The 24,636-nt window shown below is 39.5% G+C and overlaps 1 protein-coding gene across 1 annotated transcript in view; it reads left to right on the top strand.

Annotated features, from left to right (window-relative positions):
* Nucleotides 1-8,824, top strand: part of MYOM2 (myomesin 2) — a 74,840-nt gene extending 66,016 nt beyond the window's left edge. The window contains exons 32-37 of the mRNA XM_075707735.1: nucleotides 409-514; nucleotides 4,803-4,966; nucleotides 5,304-5,340; nucleotides 5,469-5,491; nucleotides 6,329-6,384; nucleotides 8,480-8,824. Of these exons, the coding sequence (XP_075563850.1) occupies nucleotides 409-514; nucleotides 4,803-4,966; nucleotides 5,304-5,340; nucleotides 5,469-5,491; nucleotides 6,329-6,384; nucleotides 8,480-8,824 (731 nt within the window). The remainder of the gene's footprint in view (nucleotides 1-408; nucleotides 515-4,802; nucleotides 4,967-5,303; nucleotides 5,341-5,468; nucleotides 5,492-6,328; nucleotides 6,385-8,479) is intronic.
* Nucleotides 8,825-24,636: the final 15,812 nt, after the last annotated feature.

The following is a 24,636-nucleotide window of genomic DNA, read 5'->3' as shown; positions in this document are numbered from 1 at the left end:
TGAACCTTGATACAGAGAGAATAAGATTCTGATCCTGCTCTCAGTGAGAAGTCGGGAGTCATTCCACTGAAAGAACAGGGGTTGCATAAGAATAAAATTTTTGTGCAGTTAGAATCAAGACACTACTGTTTCACAGCAATTACATGACTAGCTTATTATTTCACAATGGATCTTGCTAGTCATAATGCTTGTATATGACAATAAAACCATAAACTCATACTGAGCTTTCACCTGATATAATCAGCAGATCTCCTTTGAGAGGCATGAACAATTTTCTCTTTGTGGTAGTCGAAAGTCATGGCCCAGATCTTGAAATTTTTTTTGTCCTGACAGTACAAGTAGTCCATTTGACTGTTTCCTGTTCATTCCACTATCCTGTTTGATCTGCATATATTCTATTTTACGTAGGTAAGTCAGCATCTCCACTGAAGATCCTTTGCACTGAGGAAGGAATAAGGCTCCAGTGTTTCTTGAAGTACTACAATGAAGAAATGAAAGTCAACTGGTCTCACAGGTAGATGAGAATATTTTTTAAATTTTATTTAAGAAAAAATGCTGTCTTTATGATTTACTATTTACTATTCTGTGGCATTGATTTAGGAACTGGACCACATTAATGAATTTGTCTTTCCAGCACTTTATATTCTCTTTTCACATAGTATATACAGTAAAAGAAATATTAACAGACTTGCCCAACACCTATCAGGAGGGCTGTAACAGCCAGGAGAAAAGAATCTACAGTATTCCAGCCTCTTACTCAACACAAGACTGTTTGTCTTCCACTATATTATCTGGCTGGTTCAAAGACAGCAAAATATTTGAGCACGGTTTTCTATTCAGGGCTGCCCTTTTCTTTAAATGGATGAAATTCTCCTCAAGTACTAGGTGAATACCAAGGAACTGCTCTCACAGTTTAATAAAAGCCTGTATTAAGGAAGGAAATTTTTTTTTTCAAACTGGTACAGTCTTAAGTAACCCAAAATATTTTGATTCTGTTCCTATTCTTTAAAAAGATATTCAATGTGGCACAGAATACTTTGAGAATAGCCCTCAGAGCTAAGAATATGACCAGAAATGAGCTTTAAAGTTCCCAATAGTTTTCCGCCCTCATGCTACATTAGTCTTTGACTTTGGCAGCACTCTGTTCATCTGTGTATTTACAGTTAAATGTGTGTTCAAATGCTTTGCTATGTGAGGCCCTCATTTGTTTGAAACCACAGGTAAGGTTTGGAAGGATTTTAAAACTCTTCAAGTGGTTTCAACTTTCACATTCCTTGATGGTCTACAAAGAGGACATACAGTGAACTGGACAGGAAGAGGCTGGTTTATCAGCATGTTGTCCTAGTTTTGCAATGATGTCCAGCCCTTGATTTCTATGAATACAGGAACACAAGTGTCAGTGATCAGGTCCAGGGAGCTTGAGAACACTTCTGCACGGGTGTGCAGCTGTTGCGTTTTAACCCCAGCCAGTAACTAAGGACCACAGAGCTGTTTGCTGACTCCCCACTGGTGGGAAGGGGGATTGAATCAGAAGAGTAACAGCAAGAAAACTCGTGGGTTGAGATAAAGACAGTTTAATAGGTAAAGCAAAAACTGTGCATGCAGGCAAAGCAAAATAAGGAATTCATTCACTGCTTCCCACCTGCAGGCAGGTGTTCAGCTACCTCCAGGAAAGCAGGGCTCCATTACATGTGACAGTTACTTGGGGAGACCAATGCTATAACTCTGAATGTCCCCCACTTCCTCCTTCTTCCCCCAGCTTTTGTTACTGAGCATGACGTCATATGGTATGGAATATCCCTTTGGTCAGTTGGGGTCAGCTGTCCCGGCTGTGTCCCCTCCCAACTCCTTGTGCACCCCCAGCCTGCTCGCTGGTGGGATGGGGTGAGAAGCAGAAAAGGCCTTGACTCTGTGTAAGCACTGCTCAGCAGTAACTAAAACATCCCTGTATTATCAACACTGTTTTAGTCCCAAATCCAAAACACAGCACCGTGCAAACTGCTATGAAGAAAATTAACTCTATCCCAGCCAAACCAGCACAACTCATAGCTCAAGTTTGTATTCAGTAAGTTCTCCTCCTTCTTTCAGTAAATGTGATACTAATATAATGGAAAGGAAAAAAAAAATATTTTTTGTTTCTGCCTTGTACAATATCTGATTGAGTTTTAAAAGTGACAGTCCATTCCACCACAGAGTTCATAGAAATATAAAACTAGAGAATGCTACATGGCTAATATGGAAATATCAGTGTACATATATATATTTACATATAGATACTTCCCCCCCCCCCCCCCCCCCAGTATTTCAGATTTTATAATGTCTTACACTGTGTTAGGTTGACCCTGGCTGGATGCCAAGTGCCCACCAAAGCCACTCTATCACTCCCCTTCTCAACTGGACAGGGGAGAGAAAATGTAAAAAAAGACTCATGGGTCGAGATAAGGACAGGGAGAGGTCACTCAGCAATTAGCATCACGGGCAAAAAAGACTCAACTTGGGGGAAATCAGTTTAATTTATTGCCAATCAAAACTGAGTAGGAGAGAGGAGTGAGAACCTGTGTAGGGTAATGAGAAATAAAATCAAATCTTAAAACACCTTCCTCCGACCCCTCCCTTCTTCCCAGGCTCAGCTTCTCGCTTTTTCTCTACCTCTACCCCTGAGTGGCACAGGGGGATGGGGGATGGGGGTTGCAGTCAGTTCATCACATATTGTCTCTGCCACTCCTTCCTTCTCAGGGGAGGACTCCTCACACTCTTCCCCTGCTCCAGTGTGGGGTCCCTCCACGGGAGACAGTCCTCCATGAACTTCTCCAACATGAGTCCTTCCCACAGGCTGCAGTTCTTCACGAGCTGCTCCAGTGTGGGTCCCTTCCACGGGGTGCAGTCCTTCAGGAGCAGACTGCTCCAGCATGGGCTCCCCACAGGGCCACAAGTCCTGCCAGGAGCCTGCTCCAGCACAGGCTTCCCATGGGGTCACAGGCTCCTCCGGGTACATCCACCTGCTCCAGTGTGGGGTCCTCCCCGGGCTGCAGGTGGATATCTGCTCCACCGTGGACCTCCCTGGGCTGCAGGGGCACAGCTGCCTCACCATGGTCTGCACCAGGGGCTGCAGGGGAATCTCACCTCCTTCACTGACCTTGGTGTCTGCAGAGTTGTTCCTCTCACATATTCTCACTCCTCACTCCAGCTGCAGTTTGCATCCCTGTGTTTTGTTTGGTTTTTTTTTTCCCCTCCTTCTTAAATACGTTTTCCCAGAGGTGCTACCACTGTTGCTGATGGGCTCGGCCTTGGACAGCAGCGGGTCTGTCTTGGAGCCAGCTGGCATTGGCTCTATTGGACATAGGGGAAGCTTCTAGAGGTTCTCACAGAAACCAACCCTGTAGCCCCCTTGCTACCAAAACCTTGCCATGCAAACCCAATACATACACATTGATTGTCTTGACGATCATTGAACAAAATTTTGAACAAATAAAATTTCAATGCTTCTGTGAATACGATGGTTGTAAGCCAGAGTTGTTAAAGCTAAAACAAAGACTGAAGCAAACAAACAAAGCAACCAACCTCTCCAGACCTCTCTGCTCTTTTAAATGGGGCTTTAGCAAACTTTTTCTTGGAGAAAATGAAAGGCTAGACAATCCATGTTTTTTCACCATTGTCTGCACATCATGACACATACCATGTAAATTTCTAGCTAGCTTTGAATTATCCACTATACTGCATAGCAGGGAACATAATACAAGTCCTAAAGCCAGCATGCATCAACCACTCATGGCACAGTGGGGATTATTATATGTAGTATTTTCTAATATATGGTAGTTTCTATCCAGGTGTCTAATTTGATACACTGAACTCAATGTAGTCATCTTACAGAAAGGGAAATAGTAAAAATTCCTTTTCCCCATTGAAGTAACTCTCTAGCTATGAAGCCAAATCAGCCCTCTCTGGCCAGAAAAAATAACTGATCAAAGAGAAGCTAATTCTGATTTCATCTATTAAAATTTCCAGCTAAAGATGCTTGGGGAGGAAAGATGAAAAGAAGTATTTCTTTAGTTAATGAGTGAAAGGGGAAAACTTCTCTTCAAACCGTTGAAAGTGGTCTGGTTTGCATGCGCTCATTAAACAGCTTCTTCTGTTTCCACACTTCATGACAGACTATGGACCAGAAGAGCCCCTGATCCGAATCAGTAGGGTGTTTCTTATATTCTTAGCTGAGGAAGTGATGTTAAGTCAATATAATGCCACTGTTTTTTAAAGATCTGTTTATTAATTATCTGCAGTTAGGAAATTTTCTTCTTGTCTGGTTCTTAAAAAAACCCAAAGGTGTGTTTCTGACTTGATACAAGAATAATAAATTCTATGCAAATTTTTTATTGTTTTCCTAACCATTTTTTGAAGTTAATGAAAGGTGAAGATTTTTTTCCTCATCAGAAAAGGTTATTTGCCTCCAGTTTACTATTCTGATGTTTGTGTGTATGAAGTGTACAAAACTCTAAAGTCATGCACCATTTTCACCTACAGACATGTATGTGCATATAGATATAAACACAGATGATTGTGTATGTAGAAAGAAGGAGAATGAGAAGAGGGTGAACAAATTAATCTTTGGAACGAAAGCTCAAGCTAAGGGTTCCAAAGTGTTTCATACCCCCACTAGGAGGAAAAGAGTCTTCTGGGAAATTGCTCCCATTATCGGTAGTTTAGGAATAGTATGTTATCCTTTGTAGCTTTTTGCAGATGATCTCCTACGGACAAGCTACATGGACAGAATATTCAAACTTATTTCTATTATTTTTTTTTTCCAGGGAATCTAAGATTTCTTCTGGAGAAAAGATGAAGATTGGTGGTGGAGAGGATGTTGCCTGGCTGCAGATATGTGAACCTACTGAAAAGGATAAAGGGAACTACACCTTTGAAATCTTTGGCAACAAGGAATCCTACAAACGCACACTTGATCTGTCTGGGCAAGGTGTGTATATATATATAAAAGACCATAGTTATATGGTGACTTTTCATGGATTAAACAGAATTTACTGGCAATAATCAGAGGAATTATAGTAAAAACAGAAAGCCTTTGGTCAGAACCAGTTGTAATTTCGTTGCATAACTGTTACGATCTTTTTAGTCTTATATCTGCTTTCACCACCAGTGACATTGGGTTTCAGGGGTTTGGTTTCCCATTTTGCTACTGTGTAACACTGTATGTGTTTTAAAAGAGCTTTAACATGGGTATGTGTTTAAATGTTTATACTGAGCCCCAAGTGCAAATTATGTTCATGGACAATAACTCAATTGTTTTGTTACAGCTTTTGATGATGCGTATGCAGAATTCCAGCGACTCAAGTAAGTGGTACATATTTTGCATTTTAATGCTGTAACAACAGTGTCTTTACTTACAGAAAAAATATTTTATTAATAATTTCATTAATAACATTATATATTTCTCTTCCTTTCTTCCTCAACAATTTTAGGGCAGCTGCTTTTGCTGAGAAGAGTAAGTTTATTTTACATTTTATCAAAGGTGTTCTGCAATGTAATCTACTGTTCTCTTTAAGGCATCATGATATGCTGCCATAGCTTTCAGAATTTTGTGGCTGCAGAAATTCCCTGTTAGTACATAATACCGCAATAATAATAGTAATTTGTGGATTTATTTGTTTTTTAATTCCAAGGGAATCCCACTAAAAGTTTTACATGTTTTGCAAGCCGCCTCCTCATGTCTGCAGAGGTTTTGTGAGGCGTGAGCTTCTGGGTGTCCTACAAGGAGGTGTTGACTCTGAAAGCTGATGATGATACTGAATATTGGGATCTACCTATTAAGTAAAAAATTACCTGCTAATGCCTGTTGGGCAGTGCTTGCTGAGATACAGACAGTGGGGAAGCTTGTTGCTATTAGGGGCTGTAGGAATTCTGGTACTTTGATATCAGTTCCCCTGGTAATGACGAGATGCTTCTGCCACAAATTTTCCTTAGGTCTTAGATACCACCAAGATGCTAAAAGCATACTCCTTGCTTTGCTCTGTACCCAAAGCACAAACTGTCAAGCTCAGCAGTAGCTTCAAGGTTGTTATGTGTATCAGTTTAGAATGCTATAGCGCAATCTCTGCTAAACAATCTGAAGTGACTATAAAATACATTACAAAGAAGTAACACAAAATATCACAAAGATTGTATTATTTTACAGTTAATTAACCAGCAGCCACAGTTTTTTTAAACATAAGTCCAAACAAAAGCTGTGACTAAGATGGCACCAAGTTCTAAAATCATTAAGAAATAAGAAATTTTGAGGTCTAAACTTCACATGGTCCACATATTTTTCTTTAACTCCTAGATCGTGGTAAAGTTATCGGTGGTTTGCCTGATGTCGTTACTATAATGGATGGGAAGGTAAGGACAGTTTTTGTCAATGAGCCTTGCTGACTGGTGAGAGGTTTGCTTTGCAAAAGGGGAAGGAATGCAGATGATTTTGTAGAAGCTGAAAGCGGAAGGAGGGTAATTTAAACCACCTAATGGTAGTCATTTAGTTGAAACACATGCAGATTCTAAGTGAGCATGGGTACCGTAAACTGACTATACAGCTCAATACAACTTGTGCTAATAACCACTTTAAAAGCTACCAAATTGTGGAAAGCAGGAAGGTATACTGGGAATAGGATCATACTATTCATCCTCTGTATTTTAGTATACTTTCTTAAGCAGCTCTTTTTGAACTCTAAAAGAGCTAGATGGACTTTCATTCCAACTGACTATAGCAGATCAGCTTATGAGCCATCATGACTCTTACCATCTGCTGGCTATCAAGAGCATGTTGATCAGGCTGTTTACATCTCTTGTATGAAGTGCATCTTCAGAGACTACAGCTGTGTTTCTCTGTGTGGAAACTGTCTTTCTTATCACCGGAGTAAGAGGTTGCACACAACTCTTCCAACTCCCTTTGTACTTGGCCACCTTCTGGATATCCAGGAGCAGTCTCTTTAGAAAGATGGCGGAACATGTGGTCCTTGCAGTGGATGCTGAAAGCTGCTCAACTCTGGACCAGACAGAGATGATTTTCCTCTTGGCCCATTCCTTCCTTTGTCTCTAATGGATGTTCACATGAGGTACCTTCTTATTGGGGTAGACAGAGGCACCTCACAGCAAGAAAGCTATTCTTTTAGGAGGTTCTAGGACCAGCATCTTAAAATGGTCTAAGTGTAAGGAAACAGTTTGGTGGTCACCCCTGACTGCATGCACAGACTAGCTGCAGTTTCCTCATACAATCATGGCTTAAAAACTACAACCTTAAATTAAGGAAATGCTACATAGTGTGTTTCCAGAAGTAAAAGGCTTCAAAGGAGACCTAAGTGGGTGAGGATTAAATAACTGAATGTCTGAAGAGAAAATGTGATTCCTGAAATCACACAAAACAAAATGGATCACAAGGAAGTGAAACTTTAAAATCACTTCTAAATTAAATATGAACAGCTACCATGCAAGAGTTGTGTAAGTACAAGTGTGAGAAGTAACTACAAAAAAAAAAAAAAAAGAGTGGAGAGTTTTCCTCATGCAATGGAATGGTATAACTACACAAATATATGGACACAAGACAAAGCTTTACTAGTGCTTCTTAAGGAGTATAAATGATTTTAGGTCACATCTATAATTTAACAAATTAGAACAAGCCCAAATGATCTAAAATTACGGTGGAATATAGCTGTTCTCTTGTAAGTTTTTAATATTAACTTATTAAGACTTGATTAATTATTATGAATTAATTATTAATTGCTCTTAAATGAGGTCACTTTTGAGGGCAATAGTAATGAAATGTTGCCTGAGTTACAGAATGGACAGTAAGATTTAAACTCATGCTTGAACTTCCAGGATGGCCTACTGGGTCATTTCAGCTGTTCTCTGAATACACTATGCATGCATGTAACAATTTGACCACATTTAAATATTATTTATTCTTTGTGAAATATTTTCATTTTACTAGTCAGCAGCACCTGGAATTAATGCCCAATGATTCATGTTATGAACTCTATTTTTAAGTGGTGGGTTTTTTTGGGTTTTTTTTTTTTTTTAATCATCTCAAGCAATAATCTTAGGAGGCCTTGGTCAGAAAAGATTTTCTCAGTTCTCCTCCCTGCTGTGTACAGGGAAACTTCAAAGATGTTTTTAAACTTATCATTGCCTGAACCTCATGTCAGACTAATAGGTTGTCAGGAGTCTCCTGCAGGCAGGACTGCAATGAGAGTCCAACTTACCATCTTCAGACACTGTTACCCTGAGGCTATTACTGCATCACAGTTACTGGTAAGATGGTGGAACGACTGAATCAAAGAAAAAAACAATATTAAGAACTCTACTTTTCAGTCCTCAAGAACATGATACCCATTTTACTTTAATCAACTAGGAATAAGAAGCACCTGAAAACAACACTGAGAATATTCTGGTTAAAAAAATCTGATTGATGCTTAAAATTACTTCTTTTTTCCTCCCTCAGACACTGAATCTGACCTGTACTGTATTTGGAAATCCTGACCCTGAAGTGGTTTGGTTCAAGAATGACAAGGTCTTTGAATTTAATGAGCACTATGTGTTTTCACTGGAACAAGGGAAATATGCCAGTTTAACAATCAAGGGAGTGACCTCAGAAGACTCGGGCAAATATAGCATCCATGTCAAGAACAAATATGGCGGGGAAACAGTGGATGTCACTGTAAGTGTGTACAGACATGGTGAAAAAATGCCTGAAATTAAGCCAGGCCAGCTTGCTAAACCCAGGCCAATACCACCATCAGAAGAAGTCCTCACACCTGAGGGCAAGGCAAAATCCAGTAAGAAGTAAAGATTGACACTATGCTTGACAAACAAAACACAATACATGAGCTGTAGTTGGGGTATTCCCACACATAACTAACTGGTAATGTCCAAAGGGAAACTGAGCTTTTAGGAGTTTGCTTTAGGGAGGTAGCTGTGCTATGGTGCTGTACACATCTGCAATAATCTCATTTTGAATGTATGTAATAGGGTGGGACTTGCAAATGGCAAAAGCCAAATGACTCCCAGAGGTTCCCATATGCAATAGCAGGTTGCACAAACCTACAGTAAACCTCCATTTACACCCATCCCAACCCTCTGCAAAAAAAAACCCCAACAACCCAATAAGCCTGTGAGAATGCATGTCCCATCAGTAAAGGTAGCGAACTGCAGTTAGATACATATTCAGAGATGGTTCCTGCTTTGTTCCACACACAGTCCCTTTGGCTTTGAAGCCTCTGATCCTGTAAGTCTAGTGGATAGTCTCTATTTAGTAGTGATACTGTTGCTTTATAGAGTGACTTTATCTTTAGTAGACTTTTACAAATGTTCACCGTTTACTCATTGAAGCACGGGTCACATGGTTGTATTTTGTTTTTCTTGCTTTGTGCTAATAAAACTTTAAAAGTCACCTTTGCTACTCACTGCTCCAAATCACACCTAACTAGTTCTGTTTACTCTCTTTCATTGTTTAATTGTTGCTTATTGTGCAATTTCACAGCTGGTAGCATGCAGACTATCGACTTTCAATAAAGAATGCAAATTATGGTTAATCACAGTCACTGAGTAGCACTTGCGACATTAATTTTCCTCTTTACAATACAGGTCAAGATGCAAGCTTAAACTGGCACCAAAAGACATGTATACAATTCATTACATTTACCTACACTTACACTTCAATACACTTAAGATAATTATGTCTTTGATTCTCCTCTATCCAAATGAACACCAGAACTCTTCCATGGGTGAAGTGATGTTTTGCTAGGCAAAGATTTCAATATAACCTTATCATGAAATGTTCAAACAGAATGGGCTTCAGTGAGATTACTCACATATCTGTCATAAAATACATGATTGCGTGTTTGCAGTGCTAGCTTTTTGAGATCAGGTTCCCTGTTCAATAAAAGTCCATTTATCTGCCTAGATGAACCTTTGTAATTTGCTAAGCAGCTTCCAGAAAAGAGTTCTTCTAATGGTAAGTAACACTGGTGATACAAACATCCTGGATGCAGCCCTCCTCTCTTGTGACTTCTCCCAGTCCTTAGGATAAATGCAAGAAAAAGGGAACATTGTGGGAGACGGGAGCTTGGATGAGGGGCAGCCTGGAGAAATGGCACTCTCTGAAATCTTCACTGGAGAAACTGGATGAAAACGTTTGGCACAAGTATTGGGACTGTAACTTGTGTTTGAGGTCATGGCTGAAAGCCAGTCATGAGTCTTTGACAGCCTCTTGAGCTTAAGTGTGAAAAATATGGAAATAATTGCTCTGGCTTCCCCACCCCATCTCCCCATCAGACAAACTGGAAAAAAACAGGAAAATGAACAGTTTCAGAGTAAATTTAATCTCAGGGCTTTTTTCATTCCCCCCCCCCCCCCCCCCCCCCAAGTGACATACACCTTCCATTGTTTTGTCTGGCAAATACTTCACTTGATTCAAAAAATGTTTTATTTTTGAGACAGATGAAAAGCAGAGGAAATAAGAAGCCAATTTACAAGCTGTCAGATACAGTAGGTTGGAGCACTCATCTGGGAGACAGGAGAGCAGCATTCCCCTTCCTCCTCCTCTCCATCCATGGGGATTTGAATCTGCACTAATCCTCAGTCTTCCCTATATTTGCAAGCACTGCTTCTATTTATCCCTTTTTACTTTATCTGACTAGGTGAACAGACTGAAAAAGAGACTAGACCTAGGCATCCTACCTCTCACATAAGCATGTTAAATGCTAGTTTTGAGAGGTTTTCTCCCTTTCGTGTACTTTATCTTAGTTTTCAGTATTGAAGGAAGGATTGAGGCTGTGGTACTGTAGACTAAGAACCTGATGGTTTGAACAGATAATGATAAGGATGAGGATGGATTCATTGTAGTTTCAAATTCCTTAAGTAAGAAAGACTGCAAGCCTCCTCTGCATCTCATTGATACCTGTGAGTAGTCATGATAAAAACCAACAGGCCAGCTCTGGAAAGGAAATAGTCTTTAATCACACTTTATTAAAAGATGCTTTGATTTTAAATAAACAGCTTTTTGAAAGATTTGTGTACTTAGAGCCAATGAGCAGTGAGTTTATATTTAAGTACAGTATAAACAGCCAGGAATTACATTGGACAGTGATGAAAAATGCTTCTTTTGGGTGAAAAATTGTTGTGGCTACGGACCCACATTCTGTGTCTGGTCATTGAACGAAAGTGTCTGAGAGGGTTAAAGACTAAAGAACAGGATACTGCTGTGAGATAGTTTAATTAGGAAATTTTAGGACACAGCGCAAAGCAAGGATATATCTATCAAAATAAGAAAAAATATTTTTATATGAATCTGTCATCACAAGAACTTCAGGAAATCTCTCAATAAAATATTTCAAGTTTTCTTCTTTTCTATTCTAATTTCTTATTGAAGGCCTTTAAGCTTTTCAAAATCTTACTGTCGCAGGCTCACAAAACATCAGAGCCAGTCTCCATAGCATACAAAATGAGTATCAGCAAGAATTTAATATTATTCTTATCTCCTTCTACAGTACACAGGTTAATTTTAGCTGAGACTATCAAATTATTGCATGTTATGGCAGCTTTTCAGAGGTATCCTTGGGCACAGGAGACAAGGTTAGTCTCATCTCTGTTGTACCTTTAGCTGGCCTTCTTAGTTAAGCAAGCTTCACTTATTTCCTTCTAGGCAAACAGAAATAATTTATTATGACAGTTAATCCTCTGCTGAAGTACAGAAATTATCATTCACAGGAACATTGTATTCAAAAGGCTAAGGACTTCCTATAAACTGTTTCACATTTTTCAGTGTTCAGTGTACCTTTGATTCTTTTGTACGGATTTAAAAATCTTGTTATCAGTGCTAGAAAATGAATCAGGTCAACTCCTATCTTTTCAGAGTGAACGTGCATCTAGTTGCCCGGAGGGGCAATACAATTGGATGGATATTAGAGGGACAAATAGGATGGTCTGGTAATCAAGTCAGATGGAATACATGATGAGGCCTATTAGCATTTGCACACACCCTTCACAGACTTGGTGTCAGCATTAGTTTAATTAATAAAGATTTTGAAGGGGGAAGAGAAGAAAGTAAAATTTGCTGGAGAAGGTCTGATGCCAAATGAGCCTACCCACACTAAGGTCAAGGAAGATTGACTCATTTATACTGGACGTCAATCTAATCTGTTATTTTTACAAATTCAGGGCCCATTATAGTGAATTAGCTATCTCTGTTACCTTTAAGAAGGAATGCTTCTATTAGAATGATTTACTGTCACACTGGTGAGTTTTGTTGTCTGAGTTTCATGTTGCGCTTTTCTAGGCAGTGCTAGCGTGAAATGGAGCATCGTCAACTTGTCACAGGAGGCAGATAAGATGTCAGCCAGTTGTGCTGATGGGCCAAAGTCGTGGCTGTGTCTGTCATGTTGGCATTCTGCTGCAAGGCTGGCAAGGCTGCCTTTTCTCCAAGCACCTGCTTCCTTTGAATCAGCTTTGATATGTTACTGTTAATTTTCTTGAAAACAAGTTCTATGAAAATTCCTTCTAAGGCAAATTTACAAGTGCTTTTTATGAAGAAAAGATTTTTTTTTTTTTTATGACAGTATTTGCCTCTAGTGTCTTTCCCCAGCCCATAAGATTCACTTGCATCCCACAGCTCAAAAACTTGTGCACACTTCATTAATCTGCTCTTGTATGGAGACAGAGGTTCAGTGATAATAGCACCTTAACTGATGTTAATACATAGACAGTTTTTAAAGGAAACTTATGAAATATAATACAGCAGTTTATTTTCTGTTTTGTAGAACTAAGAATTAAACCTCTAGATGGCACCAGAAGAACGAGACAGAAATGAGCAGATCTTAAAAAATTCTGCCAGCTATAGCATATCCATCATTTTGATGCAAACACATCACTTAGGGAATGGGAGATTATTAAAAGTATTATACTTATGCCAGTGACAAGGACAGGTCCAGCAAATGACTGTTTCCCGGAAATAGCAGGTGATTTTGCAAGCAATAATGCTGACTCTTAATCTTTGCATGACACACATTAAGAGGTTAAGCATGCCTTCTAAAATATTGCAAGACTCATGTTACATCGAGTTTCTCCTTAGGATATGAAAACCCCAGCACATTGACTGTATTTGCAAAGGGAGATATGAATTTGAGCTCTAAAGGCAAACCTCTCAGACTTAGAAGCTTCCATAGGTTTTCAAAACACTGTTTCTAGTACTGCAAGGCCCATGCCCTATAATTTTTGTTCAGTCTTTACAGAAAGATTATTCCATTTGAAATTAATGGGGGGTCTGGGAGCAAAGAGTGCAGGGTCTGGCTCTCAGCACTGCCACTGCAAGATTCAGTGATGTCGAGACCTGTAAGAAACTACCAGTAGCCTTCTATATTAATATTTAATTCCTCATTGAAATGTGCAGTAACTCAGTACCAGCTTTGTCCTTGGGTATTAGCTCAAGGTTTATCAGATTGTTATATTTTAAAAATAGCACACTTGACCTCACATCATTTCCTTTATGAACATTTGAACTTTGTGTGGGTGCATTAAAGGACTGTTAACTTGTAATAAACTTGTCTCATTTTTTAAGCTAATGTAACTTCATTTTCTGTTATTGTTGGTCCTCTGTTACATTAATATTGTACAGCTGAGAGTGTGATAGGAAAAATAGACTTGGACATCCTACTGCAGTTGGAAGTAATATGGTTAATAGCTGCAGCTAAAGCCTTTCCCATGGTATCCTAAACTACCCAGCAGGTTTGTCCCATGCAGATTTCACTGGGCACCAGTGTCTCCCAAGAGAGAATTTGCCCTCGACCCTGCCGAGGGCTGCTGGGGGAAGCCATTATCCATCCAATGACATTGGTGCACACAGCATGTAGAAGAGAGGCAGATGGAAAGAGCTACAACTTCTGTTGAAGACAGAGCCAGTGTAGCTCTTTACCATTTTAAATCATGGTAAAAATTATCCTCAAAATTTCAGTCTGCTGACTTAGTGGCCTCCACTGGACCATTTTGAATGAAGAAGTGCACTAAAAGCCAATCCAACAATTGTAAATCAACTCCAAAGCCAGCCCTGTTGATTGCAAGATAGTATGTGAAAAAGAACCCCACATAGTTGTGTGCCACTTTTGCTGTCTGGGAAAAAATGCCTTCCACATATGAAAATGGCAATCAACCTCCTGCATGGTGCTTAATGGGAGGTAAAACACAAGATGACTCCCTGGCTGGGAGTTATGAGGCCACATGCAGATGTCTCCATCTGAGCTAATCACTGAAACTCCCTTCTTAGAAAATGGAGAGAAACAAGTACTAGTAGGGCACAAGTTGTCATTCTAAAGCAGGTGTCTCAAATAAGTGAGATGAATCATGTCTATGCTTTCCACTGACTGTAAAGGGAGCTTACTATAACCAGGTTGGATGGGAGGCGTCTACATGGCTGATGTCTGAATTTAGGTGTGATAAATTCTGCACCATGTTTCTCTAATTAGCTCTTTACTTGAAAGATCTGTTTACAGACATGCTTTGTAATAGCTGGAATTTTTGCTACGTTTTTACAGGCTGGATTCCTCTACTGAACTGTTGTATTTTGAAGTCTTTGCTGCCTTCTCTGATATCCATGTTATTTTAAAATCTGTGTAAGCATTTGCTGACTTCCAGCAGCTACTTGGTCCCAACTCATAGTTGACTCTTGTGATTTGGCCTTTATGAAGACATTGTATTAGGCCTTCTATTCTTTTAAATATGTAAGTCTTCATCCTAGTTTTTGGTTGGCTGTGATGCTGCTGTTAGCGTGGGACTTGTTTCTGTCTTTGCGCCTCTCAGTGCCATGGCTCTGTGGCAACATCTCAATCAATAGATGCCGTAAGCCCTTCATGGTCAATTAGTACCCTTTTGATAAGCCCATAAGATATGACTTGTGCAGCTTCTCTGTCATGCTGGCCAGACACACCCTCTGGCTGGAGAATTAGGATTCTGTGGTTCTTATATGCCAAACTTCTTTCAGTGTGGCCAAGGCAGCTCAGCGACTGGCCAAAGCTCTGAATCGTCCTGCTACTGGGCTTGAACCTGTCTGCTTTTGTCTTCTGGTTGTCTCTAACTAGTTCCCAGTTATCCTTCTGTTCAGCTCTGTTACTTTTTGTGGTTTCTTGGTATGATGTGTGTTCCTTTGTCATTCAATCTGCTGTCGTTCAATACTGCTTTAATGGCAGAATCTGTATCAGTAAATAAAACAGTGCCAGGCTTGATTATCTAATCCTTAGACCAACACCCTGTACACATCACATTAACCTCTTCTAGCATCTGCCGCGAAGTGTAATGTCATCTGAACTGCCCACTGGAGACAGTACTTACCCACCCTAACTTCAGATCAGGAGGTGTTTAGGAGTGTATGAGCTGACCTGCACCAAAACTTTGCTAAGGTCAGTCTGAACAAATAAAAGTACTAGCTAATTAAGTTCAGTGCTGATGCCTTAGCACTGTTTAATTTACTAGCAGAGGTTGTAACTAAAGCGTCCAAGCACCAGTAGCCATATGAAATGTGTATATGATAGTACCAAGACTTAGTGTCCTGTTAGTAAGTAAATAATTGAGTCTATGTGGCCTGCTGTTCTCATAACTGCTTTCAGCAAGAAAGCCTGTCCTAATGAAAATGAAATGTTCAGTTCAGCAGCCTGTGTATCTCTGTATTTTTTGTAGCTCAACCCAGCATTTCTGGGTGTTGACCCTTTCCTGTTCATGATGCCTTTTTATTAGCATGCAACACTGATTGTCTTCCCACTAATTTTTGGGTAACCTGGGGGGAAAAAATGGGTTACGATTAACTGGCACATTAGTGCTTGAACTCCTCTGTAATGTATACAGCACTTTGCAGGCTTAGACCTTAAACTTCCTTATTTTCTTCTTGGCTTTTGGATAGACCTCCAGGTCATGTACAATAAACACCTGTGGCAGATTTTGCTGCTAAAGGTTATGTTCTGACCTTTCAGGAACAAGCTGGGCTCTTGTGAGACCTTTCTCCTTATCTTGGTGCATACCTGCTGCTGCTCCAGTCTGTTTGGCATTTATGCCTGGTCAATGGGTTTCCAGGTTGCCTCAGATTTGTCTTTTTTCTCCAAGTGTGACATGCAGACCTGTTACACTTTGTCATCAGCTCTTAAACTTGCTTTTGTGGTGTCTTTAAACACAATCATGTTTTACGTGCACAGCTCTCCTTTTAGTGGTTTCAGGAAGATAAATTCCTATGGATCTTACTCTTTTCAGGCTTACTCATCTGAAGTAAGCGTGTGTCCCATCCTGTTGTGACTGCCTGAAGTGTCCAGTCTCAAATCAGAGAGTATCTCTTGCAGACCTTTCCGTCTCCTGCATCATCAAGTCACCTGTATTGTAGTCCATTTAATTAACCATGATTTCCCTTCTCAGAACCTTATCCTTACCTTGTAGTACTGAAGACTCAGAAACATAATTTCTATCACTTTGAGAGCTCTGCATGATACTTTCTGATGGCTTCTGGTCAGGCCCCATGTCCATCCCATGTCAGAACGTGAACTGATATGACTGTTCCATTCTGAAGAACACAGCTAGTAATTCCCCTTCCATCTGAGCACAGTCTCTTTGGGCCCGACAGGCTTTAATTGAAAATGCCATGGGCCAATGACTTTTCAGTAACTGTGCACCCAAGTCTCCTCCTGAGGCCTCAGGCTGTAATTACAGATGTTCCACAGGCGTTTCAAGATTGGCAGCTTGCTTATATTCATCTTTATTCTTTCAGATGATCTTGTATTTTGGTGTTCTGGCTGTTACATCATGGTTTCTCACCTATTCCTCAGCTTCACAAACATCTGATACGGAAGTGCAAAATGTAGAAAAACTGCTTTCTGCACCTGTACATCTCTACACATTTCCTTGAAAGCTCTCAGTTCCTGAGGATCTATTCAGACATGTAGAGGAGCTGGTAAGTGCTGACTGTAGGAAGAACATTTGTTCCCAATACTTTCTTTGGAATTACTCTAATTTTATAGCATGAACTTTTTTTCAACATAATCTATAAAAATTATTTGGGACAGCAAAAACCTTGGTGCACAGGCATCCCTTTGTGTTTATTCCCTTTAAGCAGGAGTTCTCTGGGGCCAGATAACTGAAAAAAGGGAATATAAGGGATAGAAAGACCACATGGTTTCATTGCCAATAAAGAAAGTATGTACTTGTTGGAGGGCTTTGATTTTTATTGCATCCTTGACTTGAAGTCACCTACATTGAACTCACACCGAAACTTTGAAAATTTTGTCAAACATTTCCAAGCCTCAGTTGACTTCCTATTCAATTTCTTTATTCTTTCAAGTGCTTTGACTTTTCACGCATATTCAGTCTTTCCTTGACCATCTCCTCCTTTGCTGAATCACAGATGATAACCATCAGTTATAACAATGGACCTATTCCCATGCTTGAACAGGTGCCTGAAAATCCAGGATAAGTGCAGAGAACGCCATGGATCTGCTAGAGGGTGAAGGAAAGCAGGATATAACTCAGTTCCCTCACAGATGGTACAAAATGGAGTCACTGAATTCATTGATTTCTGGAGGCTTGATTAGGCCATTCATTGTCCCAAGAAGAATACCAAAAAATAGCAGGAAAACAAAGTTACTGTGCTGATATGCGCCAAGGACTAAATTAATTTTCTATTTTTCACAGAATATGGCCTAATTCCTTGCTTATACTCTGTCACCTGTGCTATTTAATGCACATTCTTGCCCTTCTCTATCCCCCTTTTCAGGAGATGGAAAGGTGGGGTAGCAGAGGGGGTGGGAGCACTCATGTCCTAAACATCTCTGTGCTACTAACATTCAGGGTAAGCTATTGTGAACAAACAGCTGTCAAATAGAAAATTCACGTGCAGAATATTTTCATTTCAAATTCCTAATCAAAGAAGTACTGGAAATGAAAACTAAGTCTAAAACAACACTGAAGAAACTCTGGTTCTGTTTATATCAAATATGCCTGAAACATGTGTTTCGTAATAATGTTTCTACAAAGTCTGCAAAATCTAAGACCACTGGTAGCATTCCCATTCTCTGAACATTCCCAATGCATTCACGTATTTTGGATCAACAGATAAACAGATCTCTGCAGTGTTTGCAACTCAAATAATGCAACACTGGGTTTGTGCCAAAGAAACTAGAATTGACTAGAAACACAGACAAACAGAATACCAATTGGCCGGTCTATATTCATTGCCTGAACCAAGAGAAAGGGAAAAAAAGAAGTAAACATGACAATTAAATCTTTTCTTCTAGTTCTTCATGCACAATAATCTATGGTGTTGTTATCATATATACACAGGCAATACATATTTTTTATTAAAAAAATCCACAAATCCCTGTTATTTTTATTGTTCCTAATTCTTTAACTGTTAATTTAAAACATCTTCCTTTTTAAAAAGCATGTTCATGCAATTCTTAATTTTTATTTTCCATTAAATGAGCTGATTTTGTTAAGGAGAATATGATAGAAAACACACATGGAACGACACAAACACAAAAGCATACAGTATGTACAGTATTTGTGCTGATAATAGTACCTTGACTCATTGTTTGAATATTGCCATCCTGATCCTACCTGCATTGCAATAAAATGCACACTAAAAGCCACGTTTAATGATCTTAACACTTTTTGAAGTGATTTTAAGTAGCAACTCTGTGCAAAAGAAAATTTCTTTTTCACTGATCTACTTATGTGAATAAACTTAAGCATATTTATTTCTCTTTGAAATCCACATTCCCACTGACTAAAGATGGTACATATGAAAGCTCACCGGCAGTTCCTTTTTAAAAATCCTGTTTGCAGTTGGTTATATGTTTGACTAAATATTATATTGTTTTTCTGAAATTCTTCATGGCAGATCTCTGCCTCAGAATGTTTTTCTTTTAGTATTATTTTATTTTGGGAGGAAAATGGCAATTTCTTTGAAAACATATCAGCTGTTCCTATGATACAAGTCAGAAGGAATTATGTGAAGTACATTACATATGTGCATATATGTAATATATTAAATAAAGTATATCTGCAAAATGTGTTTATTAACCATTTTATGAAGACTAAAGCCACCTCAAAACACTCTCTTTTCAGTCTCCCAGACATGGCCTTGAAATTTTTCTTGAGATCAAATGGAGAGGAGCAGGAAAGGGAATCTGCAGAGGAAAATTGCCTCTTGCTGTCCTCTTGAAAACCTGTCTAAATTTGGCCAGGTTGGTAAATTGTAGTTTGCACATGAGTAGAGATTTCCTAGAGGTAAAAGTCTCTGAGGGTTCTGTGCGCACAGGTCAAGCTCTAGCTGACAGCAGCTTGCCCTTTCCCCAAGATGACTCCTCTGAGATGCCAGAGGCAGCGCCTGCTCTCGTCCTAACTAGATGCTGCAGCAAAGAGCATCTCTTTTCTTCCTCCTGTTTCCCTGAGGGATTCAGGCAGGCAGGACGAGGGAGCTGGCTGATTCTGGTGCAGAGCAGGTGAGGGGAGATGGTTGTGGGAAGCCTGGGACCGCAGGGAGCCCAGGGAGGAGAGGGGAAGGGCAACTGCAGAGATGCTGGGGAGTAGCTGATACACTGAGTGAACAGGACAGCTTCAGAGAGCATCTGATTGTGGGGATACTGGCCTGGCTGTGAACACAGACAATAGCAGGGAGAGAGAAGAGTTTTGAAACTACAAAGGGGAGCACAAGATAGAGGGGAAGGAGACTGCAATGAAGGCGATGGGCATTCAGGCTGAGATGAGTACCCAGATACGTGTGTGGAAGGAACAATAGTGAAACAGAATACAGCTGGATAGGAAGGCAGTAAGGACAAAAGCATAGTCTGGATGACATGTATTTCTCTCCAGAGCCTGAGATCATGGACATCTTTGTGTATTTTAGATTAGTACTTTTTATGAAATCTGCTGTTGATTAGCCAGAATGATTATTGGTGGAAGCTTCTAAGGGAGCAGAGCATGGCAGGTGAGTGGGGTAACAGGGCTGAAATTAATGAGAATCAAAAGATCTAAGCAGCAGGATAGAGTGACAGGAAGAGAGACTGGTAAGAAACTGAGGGAAAGATGCTGCTGTAACTGGGGAAAACCATGTCAGAGGCCAGAGTGATATGGAAAGGTACCAACTCTGAGATACTAAAGCAAGACTCGACAATAACGTCAACCAGCGTATGCAGGGAAGAAAGAGAGAAATCAAACATTCAACCAAGCTTGCAAGCTGAGAAGGAGATTGATAGTGGCTATATGAGGACATTTGCAGTAGGAGTGTCAGAATTTCAGTTTGCAGAAAGTGTTAGGAGGCAGAATACACTGGCATCAGAAGCAGAGATGTGTGACTGAGCTGCACGAGAAGGTTCAAGCCAGTCAGATGAATGTAACAGTTGTTCTTTTAGTCATGACAGATATATCCCTGCAAAGCTCTTATCATCTACATGTGAAGACTACCGAGCTCACTAAGGGACTCAGCTACATGTTTCTAAATAAATAAATGAAAGTCTGTGAAAAGATCCTCAAGACAAACTCGCAAAATCTTGATCTGAAACTTTCTGGTAGTTAAACCTGTCGGTCCCCTTCTCAGGATCTCTGTACAGCACTGGACCTGCTAAGCTTAATACACAGAGTGATCTGAATATGTTATTCATGATGAGAAGTTGGACAGTCTCTTCTATCTGAGGGGATGCTGGTAGAGAATTTTTTAGTTTGGGGAGTTTCTTCTCTTACTAGCTGTCCAAATACTAATAACAGAACTAAAGTTTATGTTTGGGCTACACAACCTGATTAAATGTTCTTTTCTGGTTGACTGACAGTAGGATGGATTTCAAATAGGGCAGAGCAGGAACTGCACAGCTATCAGTATTCTCTCTGCAGTGATTTCATCTGTCAAGCTACATACAGCTTTCTGCTTTGGTTTTACAAAGCCAAAATCTTTAATAGAAAAAATAAGAGGTACTGTGGCCTGCCAGTTTCACTGATGTGTCCCTGGTTCTCTGTACCCAGCTCCAGTGACACACTGTGGCCATATCCTTAATATTTATGACTCTTCTGGCATGGTACAAAACAACCCCCAAGAATCTAGCATATATTTTTCTCGCCTGTAGAAGTACTTTGTTTTGAGGTTTTCTTTTGTTTTCATTATCTTGCCATTGTGGCCATGAGCTATTGTGTGAAGAGTTGCAGCATCGCATTTGCAGAAAACAAATCTGTATATTTTAACTGCCGTTTTCTGATTTTTAAGCCCTGCCCTGTTAGATTTCTTTATTTTCCTGAATAATAATAAATGGTTCAATGATGAACCCACACCTTATTTGTAAGACAAATGGAAGCTAGTTCATGTGGCTCTTATTTTCCTTTTTTTAATTTTATTTTGGTGGCTAATCCCAGATGGGACATGAGTATCACATCCTTTTTTTACAAGGATTTGACTGAGTGCATAAACTCTTACATGCTATTATTCACATACGAGAAGCTTGATAACCACTGCTTAAATATTCTTATTCAACCCAGAATGGCAACATCTTAGCTATAATTTACTGGAAGTACATTTTAATAGTGAAAAACTTTAACAGACCACTGTTTAAACTCTTCCCAGAAAAACAAAATGATGAGGACAGGATAGCAGAGAAAAGGTAGTGCACTTCAGGCATAAGGCGTATCATGAAAGAAGTATCACAGGCAAGTGAGAATTTCTTGAAAAAAATTGAAGTCGTGAGCTGGAGTAAAAGTAGCAAGTGGGAATGTAGGAAGCTCTGGCAACACAACCTGATAAAAATAGATGTTTTGTAGCTTGTCCCACCTGTTAAAATTTAAAGAAGAAATTAAAGGAAAAAATGAAAGCAGTTGAGGACTTCTACACAGTGACTGATCCACCATAAAATCTCAATTTCTCTCTGGGGTATCCTTCCCTAGAGGGATAAGTTCTTCATAGGGGCTACAACACATATGCATCTAGAAACAGATGATTCTGTGTCTTGTATGATGCAGCATTCATGAAAGCATGTGAAAAGAGCTGTGTGTGAAAATATTGGCAGTACTAAAGTCCAGCCCTCATCTTGTTGCTTGAAACATGACTAACTGATAAACATTCAAAACCAGGTATTAGGAGGAAATAACCCTCCTTGAGGCTAGCAGAATTCAAACTGAAAGCAAGTAGCTAATTTTCAACAGTGAACATATGGGGCATAGCTTTCAACAGCAATTGAGACAGAAGGTCTTTCTGAATAGTTGCACATTAGTTAAATCACAAATTATTTAATAACTGCTGGACAACTTAGTTTGTGGGGTTTTTTTGTTCAGGCTGGTCAATATTTTTCTGCCTGCCTCAAAAATCTATAAAGCAATTGCAGTAGTCCCATATAATCTTGTGATATTAAGTGAAACCTTAATTCTTTCTTTGGCTCATGGATTCAGGGACAAGGTCTTGAACAAAAGAGTAAGTGACTCTGTTGTCATGAAGGGCGTACAGCAACGTACAGTGTACAACAATGAAAGTGACTCAAAGGGGAAGTTCAACTAGAAGTTTCTGTGAGACAACTCCTTCCTTACTGGGGAGAAGAGATGAAGCTTTTCCCAATGTAAAAGGTATATGACAAGATACAGTTGTCTTTGCATTCAGAGATGGGGATCATTATAGATCTTGAGCTGGGTACAAATCCTTGTATATCGTCAGGCTGAAATTTTGAGACACAGGCTTGTCATATTATTGAAATAAATGGGGTCATACTAAGTGACATGTTCTTGGGCACTGGGAAGGTTTGGCCCCCAAGGACTTTATTCTCCCATGCTTATTTTGCTTATCAATCAACTGGTTGTTCACATTTAATCCTGGCACTAAAACATTCTTGCAGGAGAATCTTAATTTGTGAGATCTTTGTGTTCTCTTGTGAGTCAAGAAGTTGAACTAATTTGATATTGCATTCCCTTGATAATGAAAAAGGCTGATGAGAATAGACAGAGTTTACAGTACTGTGTCTCATTAAATCATTTTGTATTTCAGTAGTAGGATGGCTTATCTTTTAAGCGGTGTTTGTGATACAGGACAGATTAAAAAAAGCTGTCCAACAATTACTCTAAAAATATAAGTGTTCATTATTTTTATTATAATAATATTCTAATTTCTGCTAAAAATCATGGCTGAATGGTGCTAGAAGTTGTACAAAAAGCCCCAGATCTATCAATGAGATGTAATGTTGCCAGTGGCTGCAGTTTCTACTGCACCACCTCATAATTCAGACTCGAAATCCTAGACTGATATGAGTATCTCAGTTTTAATTTAAAACATTAGAATGCATTTCTAATCTGGTGATGGTGCAGAAAAGCTTGAGAACATGAACTAGCAAAGGTTAGAAAAATGAGAGAGCAGCAAATAGAAGAATTTACCCTTTGGGGGAAAAATAAAATATCAAGTGCATTTAACACTTTCCAGGAGAACTGGGCTTATTCTGTCCACTCCAACCACATCATTCACAAGTGTGGCCTCCTGAGGTGCACCCAAAGAAAAGCATCCAGGAGTGGGCTGCTGCCACTGGAGCAAGTTGGAGAACTATCAGCTGCTAACAAGCCTCTTTCCTTGGAGGTAGCATGAGGTGGGGAAAGCTCTCCTCAGGCCACATGAACTGTCCTTGTTACAACTGCAACCTGCTCCTCATCATCATTTTTCCTTGTGATACTTCCCTCATGACATGACAGAAGCAAATAAATTTATTAGACTTAACCCCTACTCCTTGGTTGCTGCTGAACTGACTGAAGAGAGAGGTGTGCTGGAAGCAGCTGTATGCTGCATTATTTATTCTGATGGGCCACATGAAGCCCCACTGGACGTGAGGTGAGCATCCCTGGATTATAATTTTATCATAAACCTGAAGGCATTTGGCTGATAGTTAATTATGTATGAATGCAGTGAGATGAATTTTACCTTCACCTGTAATTAAAGTGGTGCGAGGATCAAGATTTATCAGAAAAGAACCTGCTTAAAACCAAACCCAAAGCTTTCCTTCATATAGGGACCTGATTTCCAGGCGCAGCAATGTGTTTATCTGTGCAAGAAGCCTTCTTGATCATATTCACATAATACCTACTTACTGCAACATACAATAATGCGATGTATGATTCTAATGACAGAACTGTTATCTTTAGCCCTAAATTCATAAATAAGCTGCTTTATCCAACAAAATGTGCTGTCCTTTTCATTGTTGCTTTAGAGTGATACAAGCACAAGCTGCAATTTTTTATCTGCTTATTAACATAATTGTCACATAATATCTCTGCTCCTGACAAGAAAAACACAAGCCCATATTTTTCATACTTTTTGAATAAAAAAAAAAATATTCCAAAAGTGCTTTTATAAAAATGAAGATTAGTCTGAACTGAACTGAAATTAAGTCAGACCTTCAGTGTTTACTGTTTAGAGGGGAAAACTAAGCTCTAGGAGATACCTAGTCCTGGATGTGCTCATTAAGAAGATGCATAAATCAACCAGTTTAACTCACACTCACAGGTAAAAAAAACAACTTACCAACATCTAAAATGATAATTTACAACTTAATGAAACAAATGTTCTTTTAGCTTAAGGGTGGAGACAAAGAGGAGAAAGAGGAGCTGATTTCGTATCAGAATATAAGT

Source organism: Pelecanus crispus, chromosome 3 (assembly GCF_030463565.1).
Source record: "Pelecanus crispus isolate bPelCri1 chromosome 3, bPelCri1.pri, whole genome shotgun sequence".
NCBI classification, from domain to species: Eukaryota; Metazoa; Chordata; class Aves; order Pelecaniformes; family Pelecanidae; genus Pelecanus; species Pelecanus crispus.
This window is presented reverse-complemented; position numbering and strand designations above follow the sequence as displayed.